This window comes from Meles meles, chromosome 9, assembly GCF_922984935.1.
Source record: "Meles meles chromosome 9, mMelMel3.1 paternal haplotype, whole genome shotgun sequence".
NCBI lineage: Eukaryota > Metazoa > Chordata > Mammalia > Carnivora > Mustelidae > Meles > Meles meles.
The window spans coordinates 11,413,911-11,439,826 of record NC_060074.1 but is presented as its reverse complement, the minus strand read 5'-3'; the positions used below and the strand labels follow the sequence as shown (position 1 = coordinate 11,439,826).

The following is a 25,916-nucleotide window of genomic DNA, read 5'->3' as shown; positions in this document are numbered from 1 at the left end:
TTAGTTACTCTGGTGTCTTTCAGGTGACTTAAGAGCTTTTCTTTCATTCATGCTGGTGCAAAAGCCACTCTTTTCTTGATTATACCAGTGAGACAAATCATGTGTTCATTTAAAAATCAGAATCCCGGATCTGGTCATGTCTGTCTTACACTTTTCTCACTTTAACTCAAATATAAGGTCTCTAAAGACATTTCGATAATACCTGTACCTTGAATCTGGGCCTTACTCCGTGAATTTTTGAGCTCAGCTTTGTGATTTGAGAAGACATTGGGAAAGGCAGGGGAGGTGTATGGGAACAGGGAAGAAATGAATGCGCCTCGGGGTTAGACAAATGAGATGGGGGTGGCTGGGCTGGGAGATGGTTTCCCAGGCAGGAGGACACGTGGTCATGGCCTGGACCATCCTGAAGAGTTTATTCTTCCTGGATTCTCTCATGGATTATGTCTGTCACATTTGGGGAATGGTTTTGGTCATGGTAGGCCCTCGATGGCCAAATAAATTAATTTAACAGAGGATGCTGATGGAGAGAAAGGTATAATTGTCATTGGGTTCAAGATATGTCCATGTTTTGTCTTTCTTGGATTCTGCCAGGAGAGATTTTTGTTTTGTTTTGTTTTGTTTGTTTATTTGTTTTTTAATGTGGCATGGTACCTGTTTGAATGAGATGAAGTCATCTTGCACCTGCGTAATTTCCCCTGGGTCAGCTCATCTCCTTATATCGGAAAAGCGGCTCACCCAGCCACCTCCGTCCGTGGTGTTTGCAGATTCTTGCCACACCCAATAGTTGGATTAATGACCGCAACATTCTTTTTTTGCCCTCCACACCGTACCAGAGTTGTTGGTATAGTTGTTCTCAATTTGTTACCAAAGAGGAAATGATATAAGCCAAAGGCTGTTTTAAGAACTATGCTTCCTCCATCCCCTAAGTTTATTTTAACAGATTATTGTGTCACGGTGTTTTTATGCTTTTATCTTTGACCAAAGTATTTATTTTGAGAAACAATTATTAAACTGCATTAAAAACATACACGATGTTCCAATACCATCTTGGTTACAATATTAAAGGAAACTCAGAGGAAGGCTGGATGAAATTGAACACATATTTCCATGTCAGACTTCCTACCATCTTGCTTGTTTGTATTGATTTCTCCTGACATGCTCTTCTTTTATTGAGCACTACTCTTTTTTTATTTTTTTCTTATTCCCTCTCTTTTTTTTCTTTCTTTTAAATCCCCTTCCCAGAACTGTATGTGCTAAGAGCAATTGTAAAAGGAGACCAACTTATATTAAACCTGCCTAGAGTCAAAATGTAATCTAACACCTGTAGAGTACAATTTGTCATTGCTTCATGGATACTTGTTTTTTTTTGTTTGTTTGTATGTTTTTGGTTGTATTTTTTTGTGTTTTTTTCTGTTTTTTTTTTTTGTTTGTTTTTAATAACAGATTTCCTGAGTTTTGACCTTAGGATACTGTATAATCCAAAAAAAGCAACAAAACTAAACCATGGTTTTTAATAAGTCTTATAATAGAGTTAGGATGTGAAATTACATCTGTTAAGAGACAACTCAAGTAACATCATTTGAAGTTAGAAATAGTGCTGAGTTGTTTATCTAGGAGAAAGTTTTGCCTGCGAAAATTCAAGAGACCAATCATAATGCACGTATAATTTTTCTTATGCTCATTCTCCAAGACCTTCCTTGGTGACTTGGCACAAGAAAGGATGTTTTTAACTGAAGGGGTATTCTGCATTTTCTATTAAATGTTTTGTTTTCATTAGGAGAAAGACAGAGTTATCTATTGAGCATAATTCATGTAGTAGAGAGTTTTCAAACTTTTTGGTCCCACTATCCCCTTTCCTTATTGAGGACTCCAGTAATAATGTATCTATCAATATTTGCCACATTAAAAATTAATTCTGAGAAAGTTTTAAATGCTTATTAATTTTAAAAATAATTATTACATCTTTATGAAAAATAGCTGTATTTCCAAAACAAAAAAAGAGAAGAGTTACCATTTTATATGTATATATTTTTGCAGATATTTTAAATATTTGGCTTAATGGATGAGAACTAGATTCTCATAATCGCTTCTGCATTTAATCTCATACAGTATGTGGCTCTGGTTGGAGTAAACGAAATTCAAGCCTCACACAGACAAGTGATTAGGAAAGGGAGGAATATTTTAATAGCCTTTCCAGGTAATTGTGATATTTTTATTTATTACTACAGAAGAACCTTGCAAATGGTAGTTTCATAAAAGTTAGTTGCAAAGTGGAATCAGAGTCGGACGATAAACTTGCGTGCTTTATAATTCATTGGTCTGCCTTGCACTTTGACTGCATCTTTTACCGATACATAATTTTGTAATTGCACGCATTGGTCATTTGGAAAATACTGATTTACTGAGTGATGTGGATCGTCCAAATTTCACACATTTCATGGTATGACTTCATTCATCCATTATTTTAAAGATTTATTTATTTGAGAGAGGGTACAAGCAGGGGGAAGGGCAGAGGGGGAGACGGGGAAAGAATCTCAAGCAGACTCCCCACTTATCACAGAGCCTGAGGCAGGGCTCGGTCTCAGGACCCTTAGATCTTGACCCGAGCCAAAATCAAGAGTCAACCCTCAATGACTGAGCCACCCAGGCACCCCCATTGTATGACATATTTAAAAATTGGGGGGCACCTTTGGCTCAGGTCATGATCCTAGGGTCCTGGGTTTGAGCCCCACATTGGGCTCCTACTCAGTGGGGAAGCCTGCTTCTCCCTCTCCCTCTGCCTGCTGCTCCCCTGCTGGTGCACGCGCACTCTCTCTCTCTCTCTGTCAAATAAATGAATAAAATCTTAAAATATAAATAAACAAAAAATTTAAAAGATAAAAAAAATAAAATGTTTTGTTCCACGAACCACCAGTATCATCAGGAGAGTCTTTTAAGTCTTGGGGAGCTGTTCAGCACATAGCAGCAGCTCCATGTTTTCCAGAATTTTAATTTTTCACTGGGAGGGTCAAATTTTATCATTGGCAAAAATACTCTCAGATTTTCTTCGAAGTGGCAGACTCACTTCATTGTTAAGAGCATGTCTGTCAGATGCCTACGTCTGAATGACCATAATCTGTCTGTTAGTTGTTCTTTCAAGTCAAAATGAGATTCCATGACGAAGGTGGCTAGATCAGCTTGCAAACCAGACAGTCACACAAGCCCTCGTCTCAGGACCGCCATCCTCCCGCAGGATCCCATGCAAGGGCTCTATGTGCACTTCCCATTTCCTCACAGACTTTTAAAAAGAGGTATACTCAAGGGTTGAGTTTAATATAATTAATAATCTATTACTACATCGTCAAGGACAGTCTTGAATGAAAGTGGCATTTTTACTGGGCACACGTGGCCGTGAAGAATACAGCTACCAGCGCAGTTCGGTGCCATTGACTTCATTTACTTCACAGGCCAGCGGTTTTCCCACCGTTGTTTTTGTGGCATCAGTATAAATTTCAGCATGGCCCAAAGGCAAATACTGTCTTAGTTTTGCCATGAAAATAGTTTTGATGTTCTAGAGCTCTTGACAGGGAATCAGGGTTTCCACGGGGGTCCATGGACCACATTTGAGAACCACTGATAAAGTATGTGTTCCTAAAAGGATCCCAGGCTGTGCATATAGAAGGTGTCACCTTGAACGGGTCTATGACTATGAGAGATAATTCCATGTGACAGATGCTTAAAGGGCAACTTCTCTGTGTTAGGGGCCATGTTAAAGAACAAAGATGTATGTAGCATATGAGTGGAAGAAATAGGGAAACTTACTGGTGGACCTCCCCATCTTTGGAGCGGAAAAGAAAAACAGATCTCTGAATTTGTTGCTAATTTTTGTAAAAAGCCTAAGTGATAGAAAAATACATGAGGCATTATACTACCGATTCTTAAACCCTCCTCGCGTTTTTTCATGGTAGTTATTACTTACAGAAGTCTTGCTTATGAGGAGAACTCTCCTAAGTACTTAGCGTGCATTATCCCACGGAATCTTCATCGCACTGGAAGGAAGATTTTACGGATTAACAAGCTCTGTGGCTCAGACAAAGTAGCTTGCTCAGAATTGCAAGGCTAGTAAGCAGGTGTGCTTTTCAGGGTGGGGACTGGACTCGAAGCCAAAATTCTGTGACCCCAAAACTCCTCATAGCTGATTACATGCCATGCCATTAATATATGGGTTATACAGTGCCCTTCAGTTTTTTAAAAATAAGAAATGATTTAAAAAATCATATTTGCTTTCAGATATCCAGTAGGTACACATTCCTATGAGTGACAGTTTATTTACCTTTCAAACATAGTTATGCTAAAATGTAATAATAACAAGTTATGCAAAACAAGCATAATAACTGGACTGAAAATAAAGAAGAAAGAATATGGAATTAATCCAGTAGAGCAGAACAAAGACGTACTGACCACTTACTGTGCGCCAGACATATGGTGTGCCAATATGGAGCTCGCAGTCCAGTAAGTGAGATCGATATATAATGGTTACCTTAATATTTATGTTAATTAGCAACCATTAATGCGAAGTTCTTCCCACTGAATTTTGAGCCCAAATTAATTGTCTTAAATGCTGATTTGGTGGAAAACGGAATATTGGGGCTAGAGCTAGATTGCTGAAACCTAAATATCTCAGTTACATGATATTTTATATATAATATATTTTAAAATGGCACCATTCACTCATTTATTTATTTAACAAATTCTAACTGAATTATACACAGGGGCTCTTCAGCTGTTCCAACTGATTGTTCTCATTGCCTGTTAAATATATTTTCTCAGGACTCTTAGCGGAAGAATACTTTTGTGGATCCAACTCTTTTACATTCTGTTGTCGTAGATGAGGTAAATTAAACAAGTAAAAATAATTCCAGTATTAATGCAAAATAAAGGCAGACAAAGGTCACCTTGTCCGTGTTCTTATCACCGGCTGGGGAGCGTCACCAGTTCAGGACCCGAAGCTCTGGGTGAAGCTCCGTCCTCTGGATTAAGCTTGTCACAGAGATGTGGATGCGTCCACCTGGGAAAACTTTTGTTTTAACCTATTACTGGATCAGGCACCCTCTACAGTCACCTTTCTAATAATTTCTCATTTTCTCTATATAAAAAAGACCACAAAGTCTTGGCTTATTATAAGTAATCCAGTTCACCCCATAATGATACAGTGAATTATATACTTTCCTGAACTTAATCATTCAAGATCTCACTTCCTTCCCTGCAGGCAAAAACCATTATACTTTACACATGGCTCCCAGCTGGTTTTCATTGAGGCCTTCAAAATCTATTTGAACACTGAGAGGTTTAAGAAGAGCTGCTTTATCTTTCTTAGTCGACTTTTGTCATGGTACCATTTTGTCCTTGTGTTTTCAAAAAATGTCCAGTTTTGAAGAGGCAGAGAAACAGCATGTGCCCATATTATGGCTGTGCTTTGTCACTGGGCAAGGAAGTTTGGGGTTTTATTTTGAAGTTGATGTGTCTTTTGAATATATTTACAACTCTTATTTCTTAGTCACTATTGTTATGTCCTTTTATATATGTAAATATCATATTTCAGCCCAAAGAGATTTCAGCAAGTAAATAAGGAATTTATTAGACTTTTAATTTTCTATTTGTTGATGTCCTATCCATAACTTATTCATCAACATCTAATTGTTGGTGATAGGATTACTTATTAGAAAGCTTTGTAAATTAATAGGTCCAGTTATAATAGATACTCCGTAAATATTTGAAAAACCGACACTTTTTTTTTTACTCCTTTAACTAGGGTTGATTGTCTTCAACATATTTCCTTTCAGACATGATAAGCACGTCTGATGAAGAAGGCAGCCATCAGTTAAATACAAATTAACTGATCTCTTGAGGATAGAAGTATCAGTGCATTCTTCTGCACTGGTTGTTGTTATAATAGTGTTGCTATTTGGGACGGTCTGTTGAAAATCCAGTAATATTGAGTTTTTCTTACTTGGTATGTGGCTATATGAACATCTCTCTTCTCTTTAGCAATAGTGGCGGTTTCAAGCCCTACTACATTTCTGGCTAAATCAGATTACGATTGCAGTTCATTGAGGGCTTTCCATCACCTTGACAGTAGAATGCCAGGGTCTGGCCCTGGCGATCTCCCATTCGTCATTTCTCTCTGGCATAGGCTGTTCACCACTACTTTCTGTGATGGTGAGAATGTGCTGTCCAAGACGGTACTGCGCAGTGTGGCAATCGAGCACGTGAAATGTGGCTCATACGACTGAGGAACTAAGTCTTGTTTTGCTTCTAGTTTTAATTAATTTAACAAAATGCAAGTAGCCCCACCGTGCCTAGTGGCTATTGCAGCTCTAACGTACTGCCTTCCTTGATGTTCTTCAAATATATTGAATATATTCCTCCCTACCATGGTACGGTTTCCTTTGCCTGGAATGTTCTCCTTCATGGCTTGTTCATCATTTCCTTCAGACCTTGGCTCACGTGTAGCCTCCTTAAGGAGCCTTCCTTGAGTCATCGTATCTAAAGTGACTTTCCCTCTCCCCAGTTCTCCTCCTTTTGCATTACTCAATTTTTTGCTTATAGTATTTATTACTACCTGGTATTTAATTTTTGTCATCTCAAAGTCTAGAGAGTTTGTTCAATTTTCTTATGTAATCTTGCTAACAGAAGGCAGGGGAACATGAACGCTCAAGGGCATGGGATTTCAAATCAGACAGACATGTTTTGGAAACCAGTTCTACTTTTAAGCCTCACACAGATTACCTCTACTCTCTCTGAATTCCAGTTTTCTCATCAGAAAATAAGGCCATAAATAATCTTCCTGCACGATTACTGTGAAAATCAATAAAATTGGGTAAAATTAACGTATTTTTAGCATTTAGGCCAGTGTTCAGCTCATGAACTTGACATGAATGCTACCATCTATTACTGCTCCTACTGCTCCGACCACTGCTATTATTATCGAAGATGCTCAGCTATTCCTGTGCTATGAACACTGATTGTCATATTGAAAAATTGACAAGAGAAGCTATGAAATAGAACTCTGTAGAAATTATGAGATGAATTGTTAACTAATTTAAGTTCAGTTGTGATGGAAGAAAAATCTGTACCAAAATAGAGCTAGAATGAATGATCGGGCTTGTTTGCAAAGATCAAAAGTGAAGGGATGGATGGCTGTCTTTACAGAAGGATATATTCCATCATTTGGGGAGATCACGGGAAGAGAGATGGTGGGCGTTAGGAACAGAAAGGGTCAACTACTGGGCCCATTTTGAAAAGAGGGAAAAGGATGAGGCTGGAAAGTTTGTGGACTTGGACGGTTTCTTTTACTTACATATCTGGGAAGATGCTCCATTCACAACCTTAACTTCAAGAAAAGTCCCAGAGAACAGTAAATCTAGTTGCGTGAAGGAAGAACTCATTAGAAAAGAACATATATCTCGATTCATTTGGCAGGTCATTCTCTGTCTTGGTTGAAGTAATTGTGAATTTTGTGGTTTAAAGAAAAAAAAAAATCAGCCAGAAAATAGATGCCTGAACTATCACATGAGCTGAGGAACAGGATGACCTCTTGGCCCATCCAGCAGGAATCGATGGCCTGGCCTCTCACTTAAGTTACTCAGGGAGTGTGGTAGGGAGTTGATTCATCTAGTTAACCAACAAGGAAATTTGAGCATCTCTGAGAAATTCAAACGGAAAAACTAAAATTCAGTTAAAAGGGAGTTCAGAAAGCTGTCCTATGAAGATGAGGCTAGAAGAATTGACATTTTTATTCAAGATATAAGAAAATAAAGAAAAGTTCCTGCCATTTAGATGGGTGGATTTTAATACGGGGTTGTATTGATCGTCCTTTCTCAGAAAGATGGTTTTGTAAGCATTAGGCTTTACTCTACAATTCCTTGATTGTCATAATAAAAAGCCATTGCAGTTGGTTAGTGAGAAAATCTATGCAGTGATTTTTTTTTCCTTTTGTGTTTTTTTTTTTTTTTTTTTTTCCTTTCTTTCTTAAAAATTGTCAGCAGACGATAAACAACTTGATACCTGGGTGGCTCAGTCAGTTCAGTGTCTGCCTTTGGTTCAGGTCATGATCTCAGGGTCCTGGGATGGAGCCCTGCATTGAGCTCTCCCTTCAGCGGCAAGTCTGCTTCTCCCCTCCTTCTGGGATCTCTCTTGCTTTCACTCTCTCTCAAATAAATAAATATAATCTTTAAAAAAAAAAAAAAAGAAAAGACAAGAAAGGAAAAGAAAAAAAAGGAAAGACCTTGGAGGGAATGAAGCTAGTTGGGACAGAACTTAGGGCATCTTTTGGTCTCAGGTCTTAAACGTCTATTGTAGTTGAAAGGGAATGACAGCCAGTGTGGCCGTGTGACTGAAAAAGCTCAGGCAGGCCCTTCTGGGATCTTGTAAAGGCAGTTTCACTTTCGAGCTGCTCGTTTTGTCATTCTCGATTTTGATGGCTCTCTCCTTATCTGCTTGAAGATGCTCAAAATGTCACTTTCGCTTCTTCCTGTAAATATTGTCATGCCACCCAACTCACTGTACAATATCGTCTGACCAGAAATAAAACATTTCTCTTTGTAGATCGTTTCTGTTGCTGCTGGTTCTCTGGGAACCAGCTCCTCTTCTGTGATGGGCGGTGACATTACCGTTGTCCCTTGGAAACCCACTTTCTCACACTGACAGGTCACCGTGTTTATAATTTCCAACGTAAAGGGTTTTCTTGAGGTGCTGCCTATTTCCAGGTTCTCTCTCTCTCTCTCTTTTTTTTTAAGATCTTTTTTTTTTTTTAAGATTTTGTTTATTTATTTTAGAGAGCGCATGAACAGGGGGAGGGGCAGAGGGAGAGGGACAAGCAGACTCCATGCCGAGCAGGGAGCCTGATGTGGGATGCAATCCCAGGACTCTGGGATCATGACCTGAGCGGAGGGCAGATGTTTAGCCAACTGAGCCACCCAGGCGCCCTCCAGAGTATTTTTGATCCAAATACCACCTTACTGAGGAACCGTGAGGATTGAGTTAATCGGTCTGGGTAAAGTTGTTGGCGCTGCCCGGCCCAGCGTAAGCGTCCAATAAGTGGCCACTCTTACTGTTGTTGCCCCGCTGTTTCATGCGTGGCTTCTCTGCTTCCATGTGTTAGTAACGCAAGAGTCTGTGAAAGGAGAGGTGAAGGCGGCCGGTCGCTTGGACCTAGGAGAAGAACGAGCCCTATCATGCAGAAAGATTATAGTAACTTCAAAGTCTGGTTTTGGAAAATCTCTTTAAATCTAACCAGTGCAAAATGGAAAACCCCTAAAGAACCAATCTAATTATTTAACTAAATGGAACCATTATGCTGACTTTTACTACAGAAGGCAAGCATAATTTAGAAAATGGGGCATTTTAATTCTCTTTTGTTTTCCAATTAACGCAATTGCTCTAATAGGAGGTACTCGTGCTTGAGTATACATGTTCTTTGAGTACATATTTCATATATAATTTCAGTGCCTCTCTCTCTTTCTCTTTCTCACCAGAAAAACAAACTCCTCACCTGTTGACGTAGGGATTCATTTATTACAATGGTCAGGCTGCCCAGATTATGACCTCGGAGCAAATATCTTCTGCTATCGAAGTGCCCTGAACAGGCCCATAACACAACTCTCCATTCCCTTCCGGCTATAATTAGAACGTTGAAGTAACAGAGCTCTCAGATTTTTGCTGATGCCAGCTTACCACAGCAGACCACATGAATTTACTCTTAGTTGAAAGTAGTAAAGACAATGCCAAGAACATTCATTGTAATTGGTCAACAGTATATGGACCTATAGTGCTACCGTTTTACGGCCCTGTGTTTCAGATTTCTTTCTGCCACCCCATCAGCTTATGATGATGGATATTCTTATTCGCACTTGGTTATTCTTTTTATTATTATTTTGATTGTTACGTGATTGCTAATTATTGTTTGAAAAGTTTCGTCCTCTTCTGCTTGTTCTTACCTTATTTAGGGAACAATCTCATGTGCCCTAATATTTTGTAAATTTCATATCACAGACTGACGTTTTCACGTTGGTGAGGAATTATATTCTCATCAGATGGTCCCTGAGACTGGAAGAGGTGGCGGAATTTTTTTTTCTTAGGTGCTTGCTTTGATGTTGCTATTTCGTAGTCAAAAAGAGAAAATGGGTCTTGTGGGTAGCGTGTGGTTGTGGTCGTAATAGGGATAGGGATGGTGACATACCATTGACTGTTCAATGTAAATAGATGTGTTTTCTTCTGTGCTAATGGGATCGATTTCCCCCTGGACTCTGGAAAATGTGTGCTTTGTTGCTCTAACATGAAAGAGACTGCATAAAATAGGAGAGAATGGTAAAAAGAGAAATGTAGGTTTTTTAAAATGTGAACTCAACTATGCTTAAAGACTCTGGGAGGACCCAGAAAGTTAGGCACTGATTTGAGAATAGGAAATGTGGTCCTTGTCTTTGGAGTTGACATAATGCTATTTACTACAGACCGTCACAGAAACCTTTTAATTATGTACTCTTGCTGCTGGTTTTGTAAAGTGTGACTAGTGACTGAAGCTCCTCTCCAGGATCCAGCAATCCTCTCTCCTCACCGTGAAGACCAACTCACGCAGGCCCATGACGGGAGCAGGAGCAAGCTGTTAGGACAGTCTCCTCCGTAGAGCTTTCTCTCTTTGGTCAAATTGAAGAGGTTCTTAAATAAATATTAAAATGGGAAATTACTTCCTACAGAGAGACGATGTTGAAGAAGCAGTTAATGAAAACCAAGAATAAGCTTGCCTAACTAGGGTCACCTGACAAAAACAGAAACAGTTCAGTTACTGGTTTGGTGTCCCTTATTCAAGGAAAACAGTCCGGGGTTGGGAGAACGTGGCACCTCACAAACAGTGGAACACCGTGCCTGAAGGACTTGCGGCAGGATCAGGTTTTATGGATCATTACAAGTGGCAGCACAAACAGGGCACGGGTGGCCGGGGTTGCATACCTGACCTTATTTAGAAAGGTCAAAGAGCAGGAAGTGTGGAGCCCCGAGTTGGCTTGGTGTTTGGGGATTGGCCGACAAGAAGTCCTGTGCTTCTGGTCAAGGGGTGCGATTACAGGAACTGGAAAATTCAGTCCGCTGATATGGTGCCATGGGCAAGAGCAGCTCTGTCTTGGGTCTAGAAATTTATTTAAACACTAGAGGTTTTTTTCTGTTTTGTTTAGTTTTCCTTTTTTAGTAAGTGGGGAATATGTAGGGCTAAAAAAGAAATTTAAGTTAATTACAACAACTAGAAAACCTGAACAATTAAGGATTAAAAAACAGAAATTAGGGAGTGTGTGCAAAACAGAATATTAATAGTTTATGGTGATATTGAGGTCCACCTATGTGAGTTAAAAATAGCCATTTAAAATTCTTCAATGAAGAAAAATGTTGATCTTTAAATTAATTTGGAAATCTTCATATTTTTTAAAAACATTATTTAAGGATCAATATCAGGGCTGAAAGAAAATAAAAGTTCTCCCTAATTTTATGAAGTATTGATTTTCTGACTGAAATACCAACTAATTCTCTGTTCCACTCTTAAGGGTAATTAAGGCTGATGGTAATAATTACTATCATTTCTTGGATGTTAGCCCTAAGCTTGAGGTGGACAAACTATGGCCCGTGGCCAAATCCAATCCACCACCTGTTTTTGTAAATAAAGTTTTATTGGAACACAGCCACTCTCATTTGCTTATATATTACTTATGGCTGCTTTCACAAAAATAGAGTTGAGTCATTGCAACAGAGATGGTATGGCCCTGCAAAACCTACAATATTTACTATATGGCCCTTTACTGAGAAAGTTTGTCAACCTCTGATTTAAGGTAAGCACTATTCATTGCATATACTATGTTACTTAATTCTTACAACATCTCTAGGAAGTCAGTGTCTTATCCTTCTTTTATAGATAATGAAATTGAGGTTTAAAGATGTTAGTGCCTGGTACAGGGACGCCCAATTACATGGAAGATTCTGGACTTGAACCCGTGAGGTCTGATTGTAGAGCCTACACTCTGAGTTCCATTTCTTTGCACTCAGGCTTGAGAGAGGTGGTGTGATCACCCTGGTTAACCCGGGAAGGCTCTGGAGCCAGACTGAATGCAAATGACCTGCGGCAACGAACCAACGACTTAACTTCTTTGTGCCTCAGGATATAAATGTCAGCACACCTTACAGTTATAACCTCTTGTTTTGTAAATGAGATTCTGAATCTCCAGAAATTCTTTTAAGCTTGCCAGACACCTGAGTTTACAAACCACTATAGCACCGCATTCCAAAGGTAGACAGGCCACACACACTCAGAGGGATGATGGCTTTTGAAAGGTGAAATCCTGAGTCAAATGATCAACTTTTTTCTTCTTCTTGATTTTAATGATCAGGTCCTGCACAGACAGCAGTCTCAGCCGGCCAAGGAGAGCTCCCCGCCCAGAGAAGAAGCTCCTCCCCCACCTCCTCCCACGGAAGACAGTTGTGCCAAAAAGCCCCGTTCTCGCACAAAGATCTCCCTGGAAGCCCTGGGGATCCTCCAAAGCTTTATTCATGATGTGGGCCTGTACCCTGATCAGGAAGCCATCCACACGCTCTCTGCTCAGCTGGATCTCCCCAAACACACCATCATCAAGTTCTTCCAGAACCAGCGGTATCACGTGAAGCATCACGGGAAGCTCAAGGAACACCTGGGCTCCGCCGTGGACGTGGCCGAGTATAAGGACGAGGAGCTGCTGACGGAGTCCGAGGAGAACGACAGCGAGGAAGGCTCAGAGGAGATGTACAAAGTGGAGGCCGAGGAGGAAAATGCCGAAAAGGGCAAGGCCGCGCCTGCTGAAATTGACCAGAGATAATGTGAACTCCTACCAGGCAAAGCAATACATCGGTCCAAGGATTTTCTGTTTTAATTTCTTTACAAAACATTTTCTTTTTGTTGTTGTTGTTTGTTTGGTTGGTTTTTTTTTTTTTTGCTTTATTTTATCTTATTTTTGTCTTTTTTTTTGTCTGTTTTGTTTTTCTTACCTTTTTTGACATTTCTTTGTTGCACAGGATATACCTATAGACTGAATAAGTTCAGTATTTCCGAATCAGACATCGCCTTGGCAAAGACACTAAAGTGTTACACTTTTACAATTGACTGGATCATAGTAATTATAATCACAGGAGACTCTGCCTTCATTATCCTTGCACTTAGGGAAGAGACATCAGGCAAGTTCCAGGATGAAAAGATCTACGAAATAAATGAAGGAAGCTACAAGTGTGTGTGTATATGTATATGTATATATCTATATATTTACATATATATATTAAATTGCATGGGACAGAGACTTTACAATCCGAAAGAATAGACTGTGAAATGAGTTCTTAAAGAAGAGACTTGTTTATGTATTAAAAAAAAAAACAAAAAAAAAAAACCACTTCACAGTGAGTCGCTTTGGCTTTTTGATAAACTGCGGCCTGCTCTCAGGGTGGGGTGACTATTTTTGAATTCCTATTTATTTTCTGTGTTCGTCCCTGATTTTTTTTTTTTTTTTAAATTCTATGGCTTCCTATCTGGCAGCTTGATGGGTAATTTTTGAGGTATGTATTTAACAAAATAAATCAACACTGCCAAAAAGAAAGAAGAAAGTAAAGTGGAAAAGAAATCAGGGCACCTTAAAATGATACAAGTCAAATTGCTCTTAAGACACAATGCACACTTAAAATGACTCGATATGTTCCGTTATTCAACTTGTCATTCCTGTAGTGAACAGATGCATTTCTGTGGAATTCCAAATGAATAAAACTGTAATTCAGTACAGAGAAAACTTGTCCTTTAAGTGCAGTCTTGATAAAATGACATTTTGACGTTGGACGTATGGAATTCATAGTACGAGCCACGTTTTATTGTGAAACTTATTTACCTGTTCGTGGCTTCAGATTTTAAAATTAATAAGCCTGCTCATTTAAAAGTTGTTTGTTGTTGCTGTTTTCTCTTTTTTCTTTCTTTCTTTTTTTTTTTAAATAGAAAATAGTTCAATGTAATGTTAAGTTAGAAAAGAAGTCGCTGCCCACTTAAAGGGGTTCCCTCTCCAATAAACCTCCATCCTTCCGTCTCCCAAAAGATGTTTCTTAATTTCTGTTTCACTTGGGGCTTCCTCTTCTTCGTACACATTCCATCCACCTCACCAAACGTCTGTGGTCCCTGCTGTCATGCCTCCCCCCTTCCCCGGTATGGCAGCCTGAACAAGAACCCGTTTTCGAATCATTGTGCAGCTCCAGGCAGTAGAGTAAGTGAAGCGATTTCAGTTGGAATCACCTACTCGTCATAAACGGAAACATCTTCTCAGTCACCTACATAGCGATGACCTTACGTAAAGCAGAACTAATACCGACTGGCTGTCCAGCGGAACGAGCATTAAAGCTGCAGTCTACTCTGGGTCTCCAGACCTCCTGTGGCTTCCTCCCAGAAGCATTACTTCCCACTTCTCCTTAGAGTAATTGCAAGAGGTGACCTCACCTTCGGGACCCGATCCCTGCTTCACGCGGCCATCAAACAGTCCCACCCGGTTGGATTTTTTTTGGAGTTGTGCTCTCATGCAACCTTGTCAAAGACCTCATGCAATATCACTTTGAAAGTTATTTTCTGTTTACTACACAAACATTGTAATATAACTGTTAATACTATTTATATATTTGAAAGGTATAAAAGGTAGGAGTTAAAAAAAAAAACCTCTATGTGTAGATATTAACTCAGAACTTACACTATACAGGGAGAAGACATGTTGCAATACAAGCTAATTCTAGCTGCTCAGTAACCTCTGGAGGTTTGAAAGGGACATTTTCCTGTACTTTTTCAGATAACGATGTCGAAACATTCTCTTGACGCGAGCGTCACGTACCTTTGCAAAAGGATGGTGGTTTGCAGTTAGGGCCTGGGCCCGTCCTTCTGCTTCTGTAGTACGCTGCAGCTTTAATCCGAAAGTCCACGCTTGCTGCTTGCTGATCTCCGAGTTACTCTTTCCAAATTGTCTTCTTACACTGTTGCTGAAGGTCACTCTGTACACGTAATGGAAACCGATTTTGCCAAGCTCTTACAAGGTGGTTCATCTATCGATGGCATCCGCATTTGGTATCTTTTACACTTCAACCAAAAATTTATTAGGTATTTTTCAATGCTAAGTCTTGCCTTTTATTTTTTAATTTCACTGCCAAGTTCGCAGTGATTCTAAGTGAATCTGTGGGCATTTTAGCCTGTGGTCTTGCCAGATCTTTGCGAATTACAATGCATATATGTCTATTTATTCAATATCTGTCATATAATATCTATTTGGAAGAAGAAACTTTCTCTTGTAGTGCCTCTTGACAAAGCACAATTTCCCGCCTTTTTTTTTTTTTTTTGTGAAATGAAAAAAACAAATTGTGTTTTATTGCGGTATCAACAATGTGAATAAGGATTAACATATTGTAAATGTTCTTTTTTCCATGTAAATCAACTATCTTTGTTATCACTAAGTGATAATTAATTTTTAACTTATGTGCATTGTTAGGCTGTTAGAATTTTTTGGTTGTTAAAATAAAACGCATTCAATAAATATGACTCCGTTTGTCAAGTATTTTACTGGGCATTGCTTTCTTTCCCATTTAATTTTTCATGTGGAGTGAGACCCCGTGAGTGTCAGGAAGAGCCCGCTCCCTTATCTTAGAAATAAGGGAGCAGCACCCCCAATTACAGGCGTTTGCTTCCTGTACGAGGCATGGAGTTAATTGTACGTGTGAATGCGTGTGCATCCCTGTGTGTTTGGAAATGCACACGTGCTCACATTCTGGAGCTGGCAACCGGGAAAGCCATTGCGCCAAACGTTTTGTCGTATACAAACAAAACTCAAATGTATAAAGATATATTTATGGGCTGGCTTCTTTATTTTTTTAGTGAATATTTTCTGTTTATAATTAAAAACCCACAAATGACTGCGTGTCAGGAAACTTTTGGAGCACATATGTCCATGGTTAATGGACATAATAAAAGTCTTTTATATTTAGAGCTGGGGTACCATAATGTGTGCATAGAGGAATGCCGGAAGGATTGATGTATCTGAGAAATGTGTGAAAATGATTTTTTAGAAAGTGCTTACAATGGAAAAAATTGCTCAAAAGACTAAAGTTAATAAGGAAGGAGCTGGTGCTTCGCTTCAGAACTGGCAAAGAGAAAGTCAGTTAAAAAGTGATTTTATTTTCTTTTGATAGTGTAAATTGTCTTTGTGTGCGTGTGTGAGCGTGCGTATGTGTGTGCGTGTGTGTGTTGCATTTGCTTGACATACAGATGTGACTTTCCTTTCTTCCCTTAGTTTCACTTGCTTTTTTTTTTTTAGTTAACAGCTCACAGACCATGTAGATAGGTTTTAAGGACAGTTTGTGAATCCTGGCTGTTTCCAGGAAAACAGACGGCCTCAAAGCACAGAGTTCTGAAGGTTTTTAAAGAAAAATTAGAGGCTCAAGACAAAGCAAAACGCAGTGTTTATGCAGATGTAAATGAATTCTGGGCTGGGGTTAAAGACTTGGGAGAAATGCCTTGTGTAAGATAACTGACTTTTAGCACAAGTAACTTCTACACGCTTGAGGTTGCTACACGCACGAGGTTGTGTTTTTATGGGTCCTGCTCCATCGCAGGTGACAAAGTCAAGTGTGAGGCCCCGCCCACAGATGGATCGGCTTCTGCCAGAAGGCAGTCTCTGTGCGAGCAACTGCCATTTCCAAGGAGTGAGAGGTTTCTTGACTCTCTGGGTTAAGTTCTACTGTAACATCTGAGAGCCATCCCTCCGTTGGTCGAGTTTTTGTCTTCTTAAAGTTTTTCTTAGAGGAGATCTTTTCTTTTACACTTTGTTTCCCTTTCTATAAAGATTTAAACAAAGATTTAAAAGTCCCTACATTTTTTTCTAAAGGCCCATCATGGCACAATGAGACGGTAAACGTTTATTAAACATGTACTCTGTGTCGGATGATTTGCTAGGAACTGAGGTAACATGGGGAAAATATATGACTTGATGTTCTCCCCTTCAAGGAGAACTTATAACTTGTTGGAAAGGTTTAATATCATCCAGGAAAAGGGAACTAGTCATACAGTGGTTGTCTCCAGAGATTTATTTGTTTGGTGAGTGGTACAAACATGTGCTATGAATTTGGAGGAAGAAATGATAATTATTTGTGAGCTGGGATGGTCTTGAAAGGTGGATCACTTAGCATTGGCTGCATGTAATAGGGGGGCAAAGTAATTATGATGCAGACAAGGTAAAAATTTACCTGTTTCTTACAAGAAAGCAGTTGCTGAGGTGAGCTGGTTTCGTGAAGTTGTCAGGGACTCACACACACCCAGCTTCGCTTTTACTGGTGTTCCCACGTTCCTTCTTTCTCATGGTCCAAAAAGACTGCTAGAGCTCTCACCATCACACCCACCTTCCAGACACTGAGATGGGCAGAGGAGTAAAGAACGCCATACTCCTTTTCTTTTGTGGAAACTTCTTCAAGCTGTACACCTGAATGCACGGAGACTTGTAAGTGTTTCTAGGTGTGGCATTAACTCCAGAGAGAAGGAGCAATGTGGACATTGGGTAGGCACCTACAGCCTCTGCCACAGAGGATATAGGGAAAGAGGCTGAGCGTAACTGATAGGAAGATGATAGGGGAAAGGCGCATTTGCTCCGCTGTTACTCCCTTTACCTTGTACCTTCTCCTCCTCAGTACCCAGAGCTCTTACCCTGGCCAAATCTGAGGATCAGCCCAGGTGCCACTTCTTCCAGGAAGCCCTTCTTGAACTGCTGGGCCAGTGTGCTCACAAATCCTTCTATGCTCATATGGCGCCCAGGTGTCCCACCGTCACAGACCCGTCACAGGACCTGTGACACATTGTGGTTGCTGTGGTTGCTGTGGAGTCTTTCTTTGCATGTGTCCATGCAGAGGACAGGGGTAGGCGGGGGAGGTAACACAGGTCCTGTGGAGAGAGGAGGGACAGTGTTTCTCGGGATGAGCATGCCCCCAGGACGACCCAGGCCTGGCGCGTTGAGTCAGAGACAGAAATGAAGACTGAAGCATGCAGTGAGGTTCCGGTGGTTTCCAATGCTGCCGGTCCATTGTCGCCAGGATGTGGTGGAGCCAGGGCTGGAAAGCCAGGTCTGCGTTCCTCCACAGCCGGCGTGTTCGACCTGGTATCACACCACCTCTTTTTTTCATGTCCTAGAATGTTCCAAAAAGACCCTATGAACTGAACATCGACTTATGGGCTGACATACTTTATATGAGATGGCCTTTTGACTTCTCTTAACACACTTCTTCATAATCTTATCTGAGTCTGACATTTCTGATGGAATTTTGTTCTGAAAGCAAAGCCTATTTAAAAAAAAAAAAAAACCGTGCTCTGCTGGTAAAACTGTCCCCGAAGAATCTAGAAGTAGCATCTTCAGTGACATTCTAAAAGGTTTAAAGTGTTACCTTCACATATGGAGAAATAATTACAAAAATATTCCATTAACACTGTAATAAATAGTGCAGAGCAATGATTAATTAAAGAGAACTATAATTTATTCACTATCCATTAACAGGCATAATCCCATTAAAACATCAGAGATGAAAGGAGTTCTGGGAGGCTCGGTGACAACTTTGGACTGAGCATTCCTAGGGAGCCTCCCTCACCTTAAAAAAGAGGTAAGGAGAAAAGGTCTTTATAATTTCAGTCTGTCTCCAGGTGACTGTGAAGAGGCAGTGATTTATCCTAGTGCCAGTTCTCAACACTTTTGCAGCTTAAATTAGTGTTCAGACCCACAGTTTCCTCTGTGGGGAATGAGGCTAATAATTCATATATCTCAGAATTGTTATTATTAAATATGTAGAAGCACCTAGAACAACGGCTTCCTTGACTTCTTCCAATCTTCCAAGAAAGAAAGAGATGCAGGATATAATTACATGTTAGAAATGACTTAAAAATAATTCACGTGAGTTTTAAAGTAGGATCAAGTCTGATGTTTTCCAAAAGTCACCTTAGAGGATTTCAAGCTCTTGTGCCTAGAGGTGCCTGGGTGGCTCAGTCAGTTAAGCGTCTCGCTCGTGATTTGGGCTCAAGTCATGATCTCAGGGCGGTGGGATGGAGCCCCAAATCTGGCTCCTCACTCAGGGCAGGGTCTGCTGGAGACTCGCCCTCTCCCTCGGCCCCATCCCCCCATGCACGCTCACTCAGGCTCTCTTTCTAAAATAAATAAATCTTAAACAACAACAGCAATAAAGCTGATGTACGTAAAGGGCTACGGTGTTCTAGTCCCTTCTTTGGGCCTCCGCTCCCTCGCTCTCTCTTCCATTCTCCCTTATCACACCCCCCCCCCCCCCCTTCTTTGCTTCCCTTCTCCCTTTCAGAGCCAAAGTGTGGTTTTCTTTCTTAAGGAGAAAGAAAACGGACGGGACGTTTTACTAGCCTTCTGGAATCTCCCAAGGGATTGTTGAAACGTGGAAGGCGCCGAGCTCTCCTTTTCCCTCCTGCTTGGTCGCTGCTTGTTCTGTGCGTGTTTGCGGATCCTTTCTTTTCTCTCCGGGGTGGTCGTGGGGGTGGCGGGGAAGCGGGGGGAGCTGCAGGCTTCCTGCTCTGGTCCTCCTCTTCCTGGCTCTGCGCTTTCCTCCTTCAGTCTTGGTACCTGCCCGCGCCGGCCGCGCCCGGCGTCCCTCCGGGTCCGCGGACCACCTGCGCTGCACGCGGCTCTAGCTGGCCCGCGCGTCTTCTTCCCACCTGTGCCCCGCGGGGCTGATGGCCACTCCAACCTTCCAGCTGCTCCGACCTCAAACCGCGGGTTTATTCTTTATCCTGTTTCTTTTCCGTCAGCAAAGTTCCATCGGGTCGCCTTCCTAGTACATCCACAATCGGACAAGCTCCCCCTTCGTTAGGCTCCCAGCTGGGGCGGAGCTACATCCTCTTCCCGGATCAGACCCTTCCTGACCTCCTTCCCTTCCACTCTCCCCTGGCGCTCTGGGCTCCCGCCCCATCAGCTTCCGGGTTCCCCAGAATACACAGGCCCCCTCGCACCTTTGCTCTCCTGCAACCTCTTGGCTCTGCTAGGAGAGCGCCCGTGTCCCCTCCGCCATAGCCGGGTCCCGCCCCCCACCCCCTCTAGTGGGCTCAGACATCACCTCTTCGGAGAGGACGACTCCGACTGGCTTATTGGAAATTGCAAACCAACCCCGTTCCTGCTTGGGGATCCCTTTTATCTTATCCTACTTGAGGTTTTTTCCTAGCTTTTAACATAATCTATAATTTACTTATTTTTCATGTTTTTTGTTTACTTATCAGTTCCCTCACCATCTAGTGAAAACACCAGGAGGGCACAAAGCCTGGGTTTTTTTGTTTGTTTGTTCGTTTGTATTTTTTTAAACCAATAAATGCTTACGTGGGGTACCTTTCATAGTTTTTATCTAGTTGGATTTTTCGATTTTCAACTTCAGCCAAGACTAGGGATTTGAATTACTTTATAGAGATGGACCTCATCTTAATATTTCTTTTTCTTTTTTTTTTTCCATTTTATTTATTTTTTCAGCGTAACAGTATTCATTCTTTTTGCACAACACCCAGTGCTCCATGCAAAACGTGCCCTCCCCATCACCCACCACCTGTTCTTAATATTTCTTTGATGCATAACCAAGGCCCCTGATACCTCAGCAGCCTCTCAGGCCGACGCTCGTAAGCCCACGTCTGGGTCATTCATTTGGGTCCGTGATTCTCAGCTTTCTTCGAAGATACGATCACTGAGCCACAGATTTTGTTGTCTAGCACATCCCCTCATTCAAACAGAAACCCCTTCTCAGGTTGGAGGCCTCCTTGGCTGGAGGCCATGCAGCCTTGTCCCTCCATGACTAGGAGCTTATGACTTTGGAAACCAGCCCGTCCCACCTTTGCCGGGGCCTGCTGCTGTCCCTGAGGTGCCACTGGCGCCATCCTAGGCAGCATTTGCTCTTCTAGTCACCACCTCCCCTATGTGAGCTCACGCCGGAGCAAACTCCCTGAAGCTCTTAGGTTTCTTGTATTAACCATGTGATAGACGTACATGGGAAGCTTACGTCGTTTCCACCGTATGAATACAGCTGAGATCCAGGAAAGGATCATCCTACCCTCTTCAAACGAATCAGGCCACATTCCAGCATTATTCTCAGTTCTGGATGACATGTTCTAGAAAAATATTGGTAAATCGAAGTCTAGTCAGAGGACAGGAAGTAACTGGTGAAGGGCCTTGAAAGCTTACTTTCTATTAATTTATTCTATCCCGTGACTTTCTTATTCATCAACCAACACTCCAAATGTATGAAATGTCTATTACGTTGAAGTCCCTGTGAGGGAAACAAAGTCTGGATCTTTAACTGACAACAGTAGAACTCACTTGAGCCACAGAAGCAGAAGAAGGAATTTGCTAGCAGACCTGAGAGTGCACGTTGAAGTCTGGGGAGAGTCAGAAAATCAGGGTTAGAGGTTAGAGTCAATGGCCCAGACTACTCTGCTGGAAACCACACTGCTTCCCCTTCCCCATGGCGCACAGACGTCAGAACTTGGTTCTGTGGTCTTGGGCATGGGTACCACCTGCAGAACGTCTGCCTCTCGTGCCTCTGAAGTCTGGATGGCTCTGTTACTGCCCTTAACAGAAGGGAATCCACACGGCATACTTCCCTTGTTCCACTCCTCTCCAAATCAGGGTGTCCTGCAGGTGTGACGGATCGAAGTCATCCACGTCATGTGCAGGGAAGGTTGGGCATGTGAATTTCTGTCTTCCACCTTGGGGAAATACGAGTTCATAGGTGGGAACTTGGTCAAACGTAGGAGACATGGTCAGAGGTACCAGGCTGAACAGCATGCCGAATGGGATTACGAGACTGTGAGCTCTATGAGGAAAGATACTGAGTCTTACTCAAACAACATGGTGTTTGGTTTGAAATAAGAAAGATCTGGTATGAGTGCTGACTGCTCCACTTCTTAGTTTTCTAAGACTTTGGGCTATTATTTAAGCTGGATCTCAGTTTTAACCTTGATAAAAACATGAAAAATCATACCAATCTTGCAGGACTTTTGTGTATGAGAATCACGGTAAAAGCACCTGAAACGTAGTGCCTGCCTGTAAATGGGGGTTTCTCTCAATATCTTCATATTCTGATGGCCAAGGATGGTGCTTGGTATAATGTTCAATTATTTAAAATGTGGGAATGTTTATGGAAGTCATGGTATTTGCCTTCAAGAAAAATGTCAGTGAGCAGGTAACATATAAACCTCAAAATACTAAAATCCAAGTGGGAAAAACCTAAATCCACTGTGGTTGGGAGGGTCAGTGTCCTCCAAGGTGCTGGTGCTGATGTCTGTTTTTATGAGTAGAAACTAGGAGCGGCCTCAAGTTATACTTAGTCCTGACATTTGACTCCGAGTGACTGAGTGTGAACTTCGTCAAGGGTAAAATTCATCAATCATTCTTCTTCATTTTTGTATTCAATGGGATATTACTAAAAGTTTCCCAGTTGTAGGCCGACTCATTAGATTATCTGGGAACACATTTCATAACTAATTCCAGGGTGGTCAAGGCATCAGATTTGGATGCTTGAGCATCGGAAGGACCATCAAAACATAAGAAAACTTTCTCTACATCAAAGACTGCTCACAGATAACCCTGCTTGGAGCGCCTCCAGACTCAAACTGGAACAACAGGGTTCCAACCAATTATGGGTCAAAATACTTACACATAATCAAAGTTGCTTCCCGCAGGCAGTCTTGAGGCCTGATTCTAGTGGTAGTGAGGAGGGCTTTTGCTCTGGGAACAGCAGGAAGACTCTGCAATCTTCAGCATCCACATAGAATCGAAGCACTTCCGCCAAGCCTTCGTCATCAAGTATGGCTCTCAGCTATCTGCTACTTTGGAAAACGCTCTTTCGAAGACGATAGTCCATGGTGTCATTGCCAGACATTCGGATCTCATGGACCAGTAATATCCAACCCCACGAGACTTGGGGACTCACAGAGAGTTGTCAAGTTTTATATTGGCAAATAAAACGTTCAATAAAAAGTACTAAATATAAAATGGCATCTTCTGTACCAACATTACATCAGAGAAAGGACTTTTAACCCCTACCAAAGCCGTGGGGAGGGTGGGATAATCTTAGACTAAAGTCTGAGGGAAGTTAACCAGTCTGCCATGATATGTATATGTCTTGGTCTTCTTTTTCTCCTTTGTCGGGGGGGGGGGGGGGGGCGGCGGTGTGCCGAGAAAACTCTACCACAGCTCAGAAGCTGACTCCAGATGACATTTGAGAACTGCTGGTCCGAGGAATACACTGGGTATTTACTTCCCCAGATACTCTACCTTCTGATTAAGTCAGGCACCCAAAGACCCACACTGAAACTGAAATGAGCTCAGCCTACTAAGAATGGATTCAACTGTGCTTTGCTGCTATCAAGGTTTGTTATAGGAAACTGCTTCCCTATGGACCTTACCATTTCCTTTTTAAAAATATTTTATTTATTTGACAAAGAGAGAGCACCAGCAGGGGAAGCAGCAGAGGGAGAGGGAGAAGCAGGCTCCCCCCTGAGCAGAGAGCCCGATGCGGGGCTCCATCCCAGGACCCTGAGATCATGACCTGAGCCGAAGGTAGACACTTCACCGACTGAGCCAACCAGGCACCCTCTTACCATTGTTTTTGCTGTTGCCTGTAATAATGCAGCTGTTGTCTATAAAGTCTGTCACTGGCTCCCAAGTCAAATTCCACTCGAGAAATTTAGAGTTGAAAGTGAAAAAGATCACTGTCTCTCCAGTAGAATAGGTATGTTATTTTCTTTTGCTGATAATGAGAACAGTCGAACTTCTTGAGTTGCCTTTTTTGCCCCAGCTACTAGGAAGCTCAGAGTCAACTCTAATGTTACTCACAGCTGCAGAATGAACCCTGTACTTCTAAATAGGAAACAGGTGACACCTGAAATTACCCAGAAAACCGAGCTTAGAGAGTACAGAGATAGAGCAGCAAGTTCTTAAAAAATTAATCCTTTTAAATCCATCCATCTGAAGGGACCAAAGAACTCCCCCGAGTTCATATTCCGGATACCTCCTATGACCGTGCAGGTTGTCCCCAGCACAGGGGTGCTGGGTCCAGGCCAAGAGGCAGTGGAGGCTCAGCAAATCACGTGCTCTGGTGTGGGGTCTGCTTCTGTCCAGAGAAGGAGGCCCTTTTTTCTGATTAGCACCAAGGTGCAGAATGGGCCAGGAGCGCCCCCGCCCACACTCGCGCACAAATCCATTCGCTTGTGCCTATCCTATTTCAGCATCTGCTCCTCTGACGTCAGAATCCCACCCCTAAAGGTCTTGTGATCTGTGAACCCAGGGTGCTCTCCTGGGCTGTCATGGGCTTTGCCAGGGGGTGAGGCCAAGCTGCGTCTCGGCCTCCGTGGACTTCGGGCAACGACAGAGCTTTGCCTCAGCGGAATCACCGCCGTTGTTTCCGCCTCTAAGTTTTAGTAGGAAGGCCAAGGCAAGAAACAAGAGAGCTACCAAAAGCAACAGAAAATTGTTAGTCAGAACTTTTGACTGATGGGTGCCTCCAATTTCCCCCAACGTGCCAGATGTACAGCTTTTTACTGTATGTAGTTACATATGTGTTCTTTGCATAAAGCCTCTCTGGCTAAACCTCAATCCCTAACTATTCTATATTCTGAATAAAAGTGAAACATCTCAGCATTTGCAAAAATTCAAGATTTATCAACATATTGAGCTTTTACTAAGTCATGAATTCCTGATTTGTATTCACAGTGCTTTTACATATTCATAGCCCTCTTCAGCCAAAGATCTTCAATATTCATTTACTATGGAGTGGTAAGTATATATTATTCAACTCCATTCACCAGTGGGTAAACTGACGCCCAACTGAAGGCCTGATCCGAGAAAGCCGAGTAAAGGGCAAGATGCTCTGAGCCCCTCAGAGAGAGCCTGCTCCAGCTGTCTCCCTCCAGAAATAAAGGCCCAAGGCCTGCTTGTGATTCTCACTTCTCAAGCATCAGGGGAATCAGAATTTTCCCTTCTGGATCTGTTGGAAGGTCTTGGATAGAGTTTTCTCTTAAAGTGCATGGGACACAAGCATAGCCCAGGGGAGTGAAAAATAGCGTTCTTCCAAATTGCTTCCAATCCGTGATGGCAAAGGTTAATTGAGCAGATTAGTTCCTCTTCAACTTGGGGGAGAACAGGTAAAGAGAATAATTCGTTTGCTCCAATAACCAATTAATGGCATCGATTGGGTGCGAAAGATCCTGTCTCTCCCACTTTTATTAGAGAAACAGAGGTCAATTTTCTTAATACCTTCCTTTCATACAATCTATTTCTTTAGTTTCTGAAAAATTTATTGAGGATCCTAACAACGTATTTACGACGTGCTGGTTGAAGGGGAATTTAAAACAGAAGAAAAATATTTCTGGCCAGATTTAGAAAATCATAAGGGATGAATTTGGAATTGACCCCATAGGAGCAATCAGCCTCGAACACACCGCAAAGGAATCTCAAGACTTTTTTGATATTTTTGAAACTATACAAATAATGTGCTAAATACATTTCTGTATGGAGATGGTATTCTGCAATAAAATTTTAAAAAATGCCTTGTGTGATATTGAAAGGAAGACTATCTCAAAAGGTTAATTTGGGGGGAAAAAGGGTTATCCAGCTTCCTAAAATGTTCACTTCAAAGTTGATGGTCAGCAGGCGCAGTGTCTCTTTCACTCCAAAACAAATAGAGTAAGTGTAATTATTCAAGATCTCAACTACACGGATGTCTGCTTTTATCAAAATGTGTTGCTCTTCAGATGGCGAAAGGATGATGCATGGCTTGTTGTTGATTTGTATTAATAAACACATAATGTAAACCGAACTCGCGACAATCAA

The 25,916-nt window shown here is 41.6% G+C and overlaps 1 protein-coding gene across 2 annotated transcripts in view; it reads left to right on the top strand.

The window, feature by feature from the left end:
• SATB2 (SATB homeobox 2) overlaps nt 1-15,564 on the top strand; it is a 189,234-nt gene extending 173,670 nt beyond the window's left edge. For both annotated transcript variants that reach the window (XM_046019461.1, XM_046019459.1), the window contains exon 11: nt 12,408-15,564. In XM_046019461.1, coding sequence (XP_045875417.1) covers nt 12,408-12,869 — 462 coding nt within the window. In that variant the 3' untranslated portion in view covers nt 12,870-15,564. The remainder of the gene's footprint in view (nt 1-12,407) is intronic.
• Nucleotides 15,565-25,916: the final 10,352 nt, after the last annotated feature.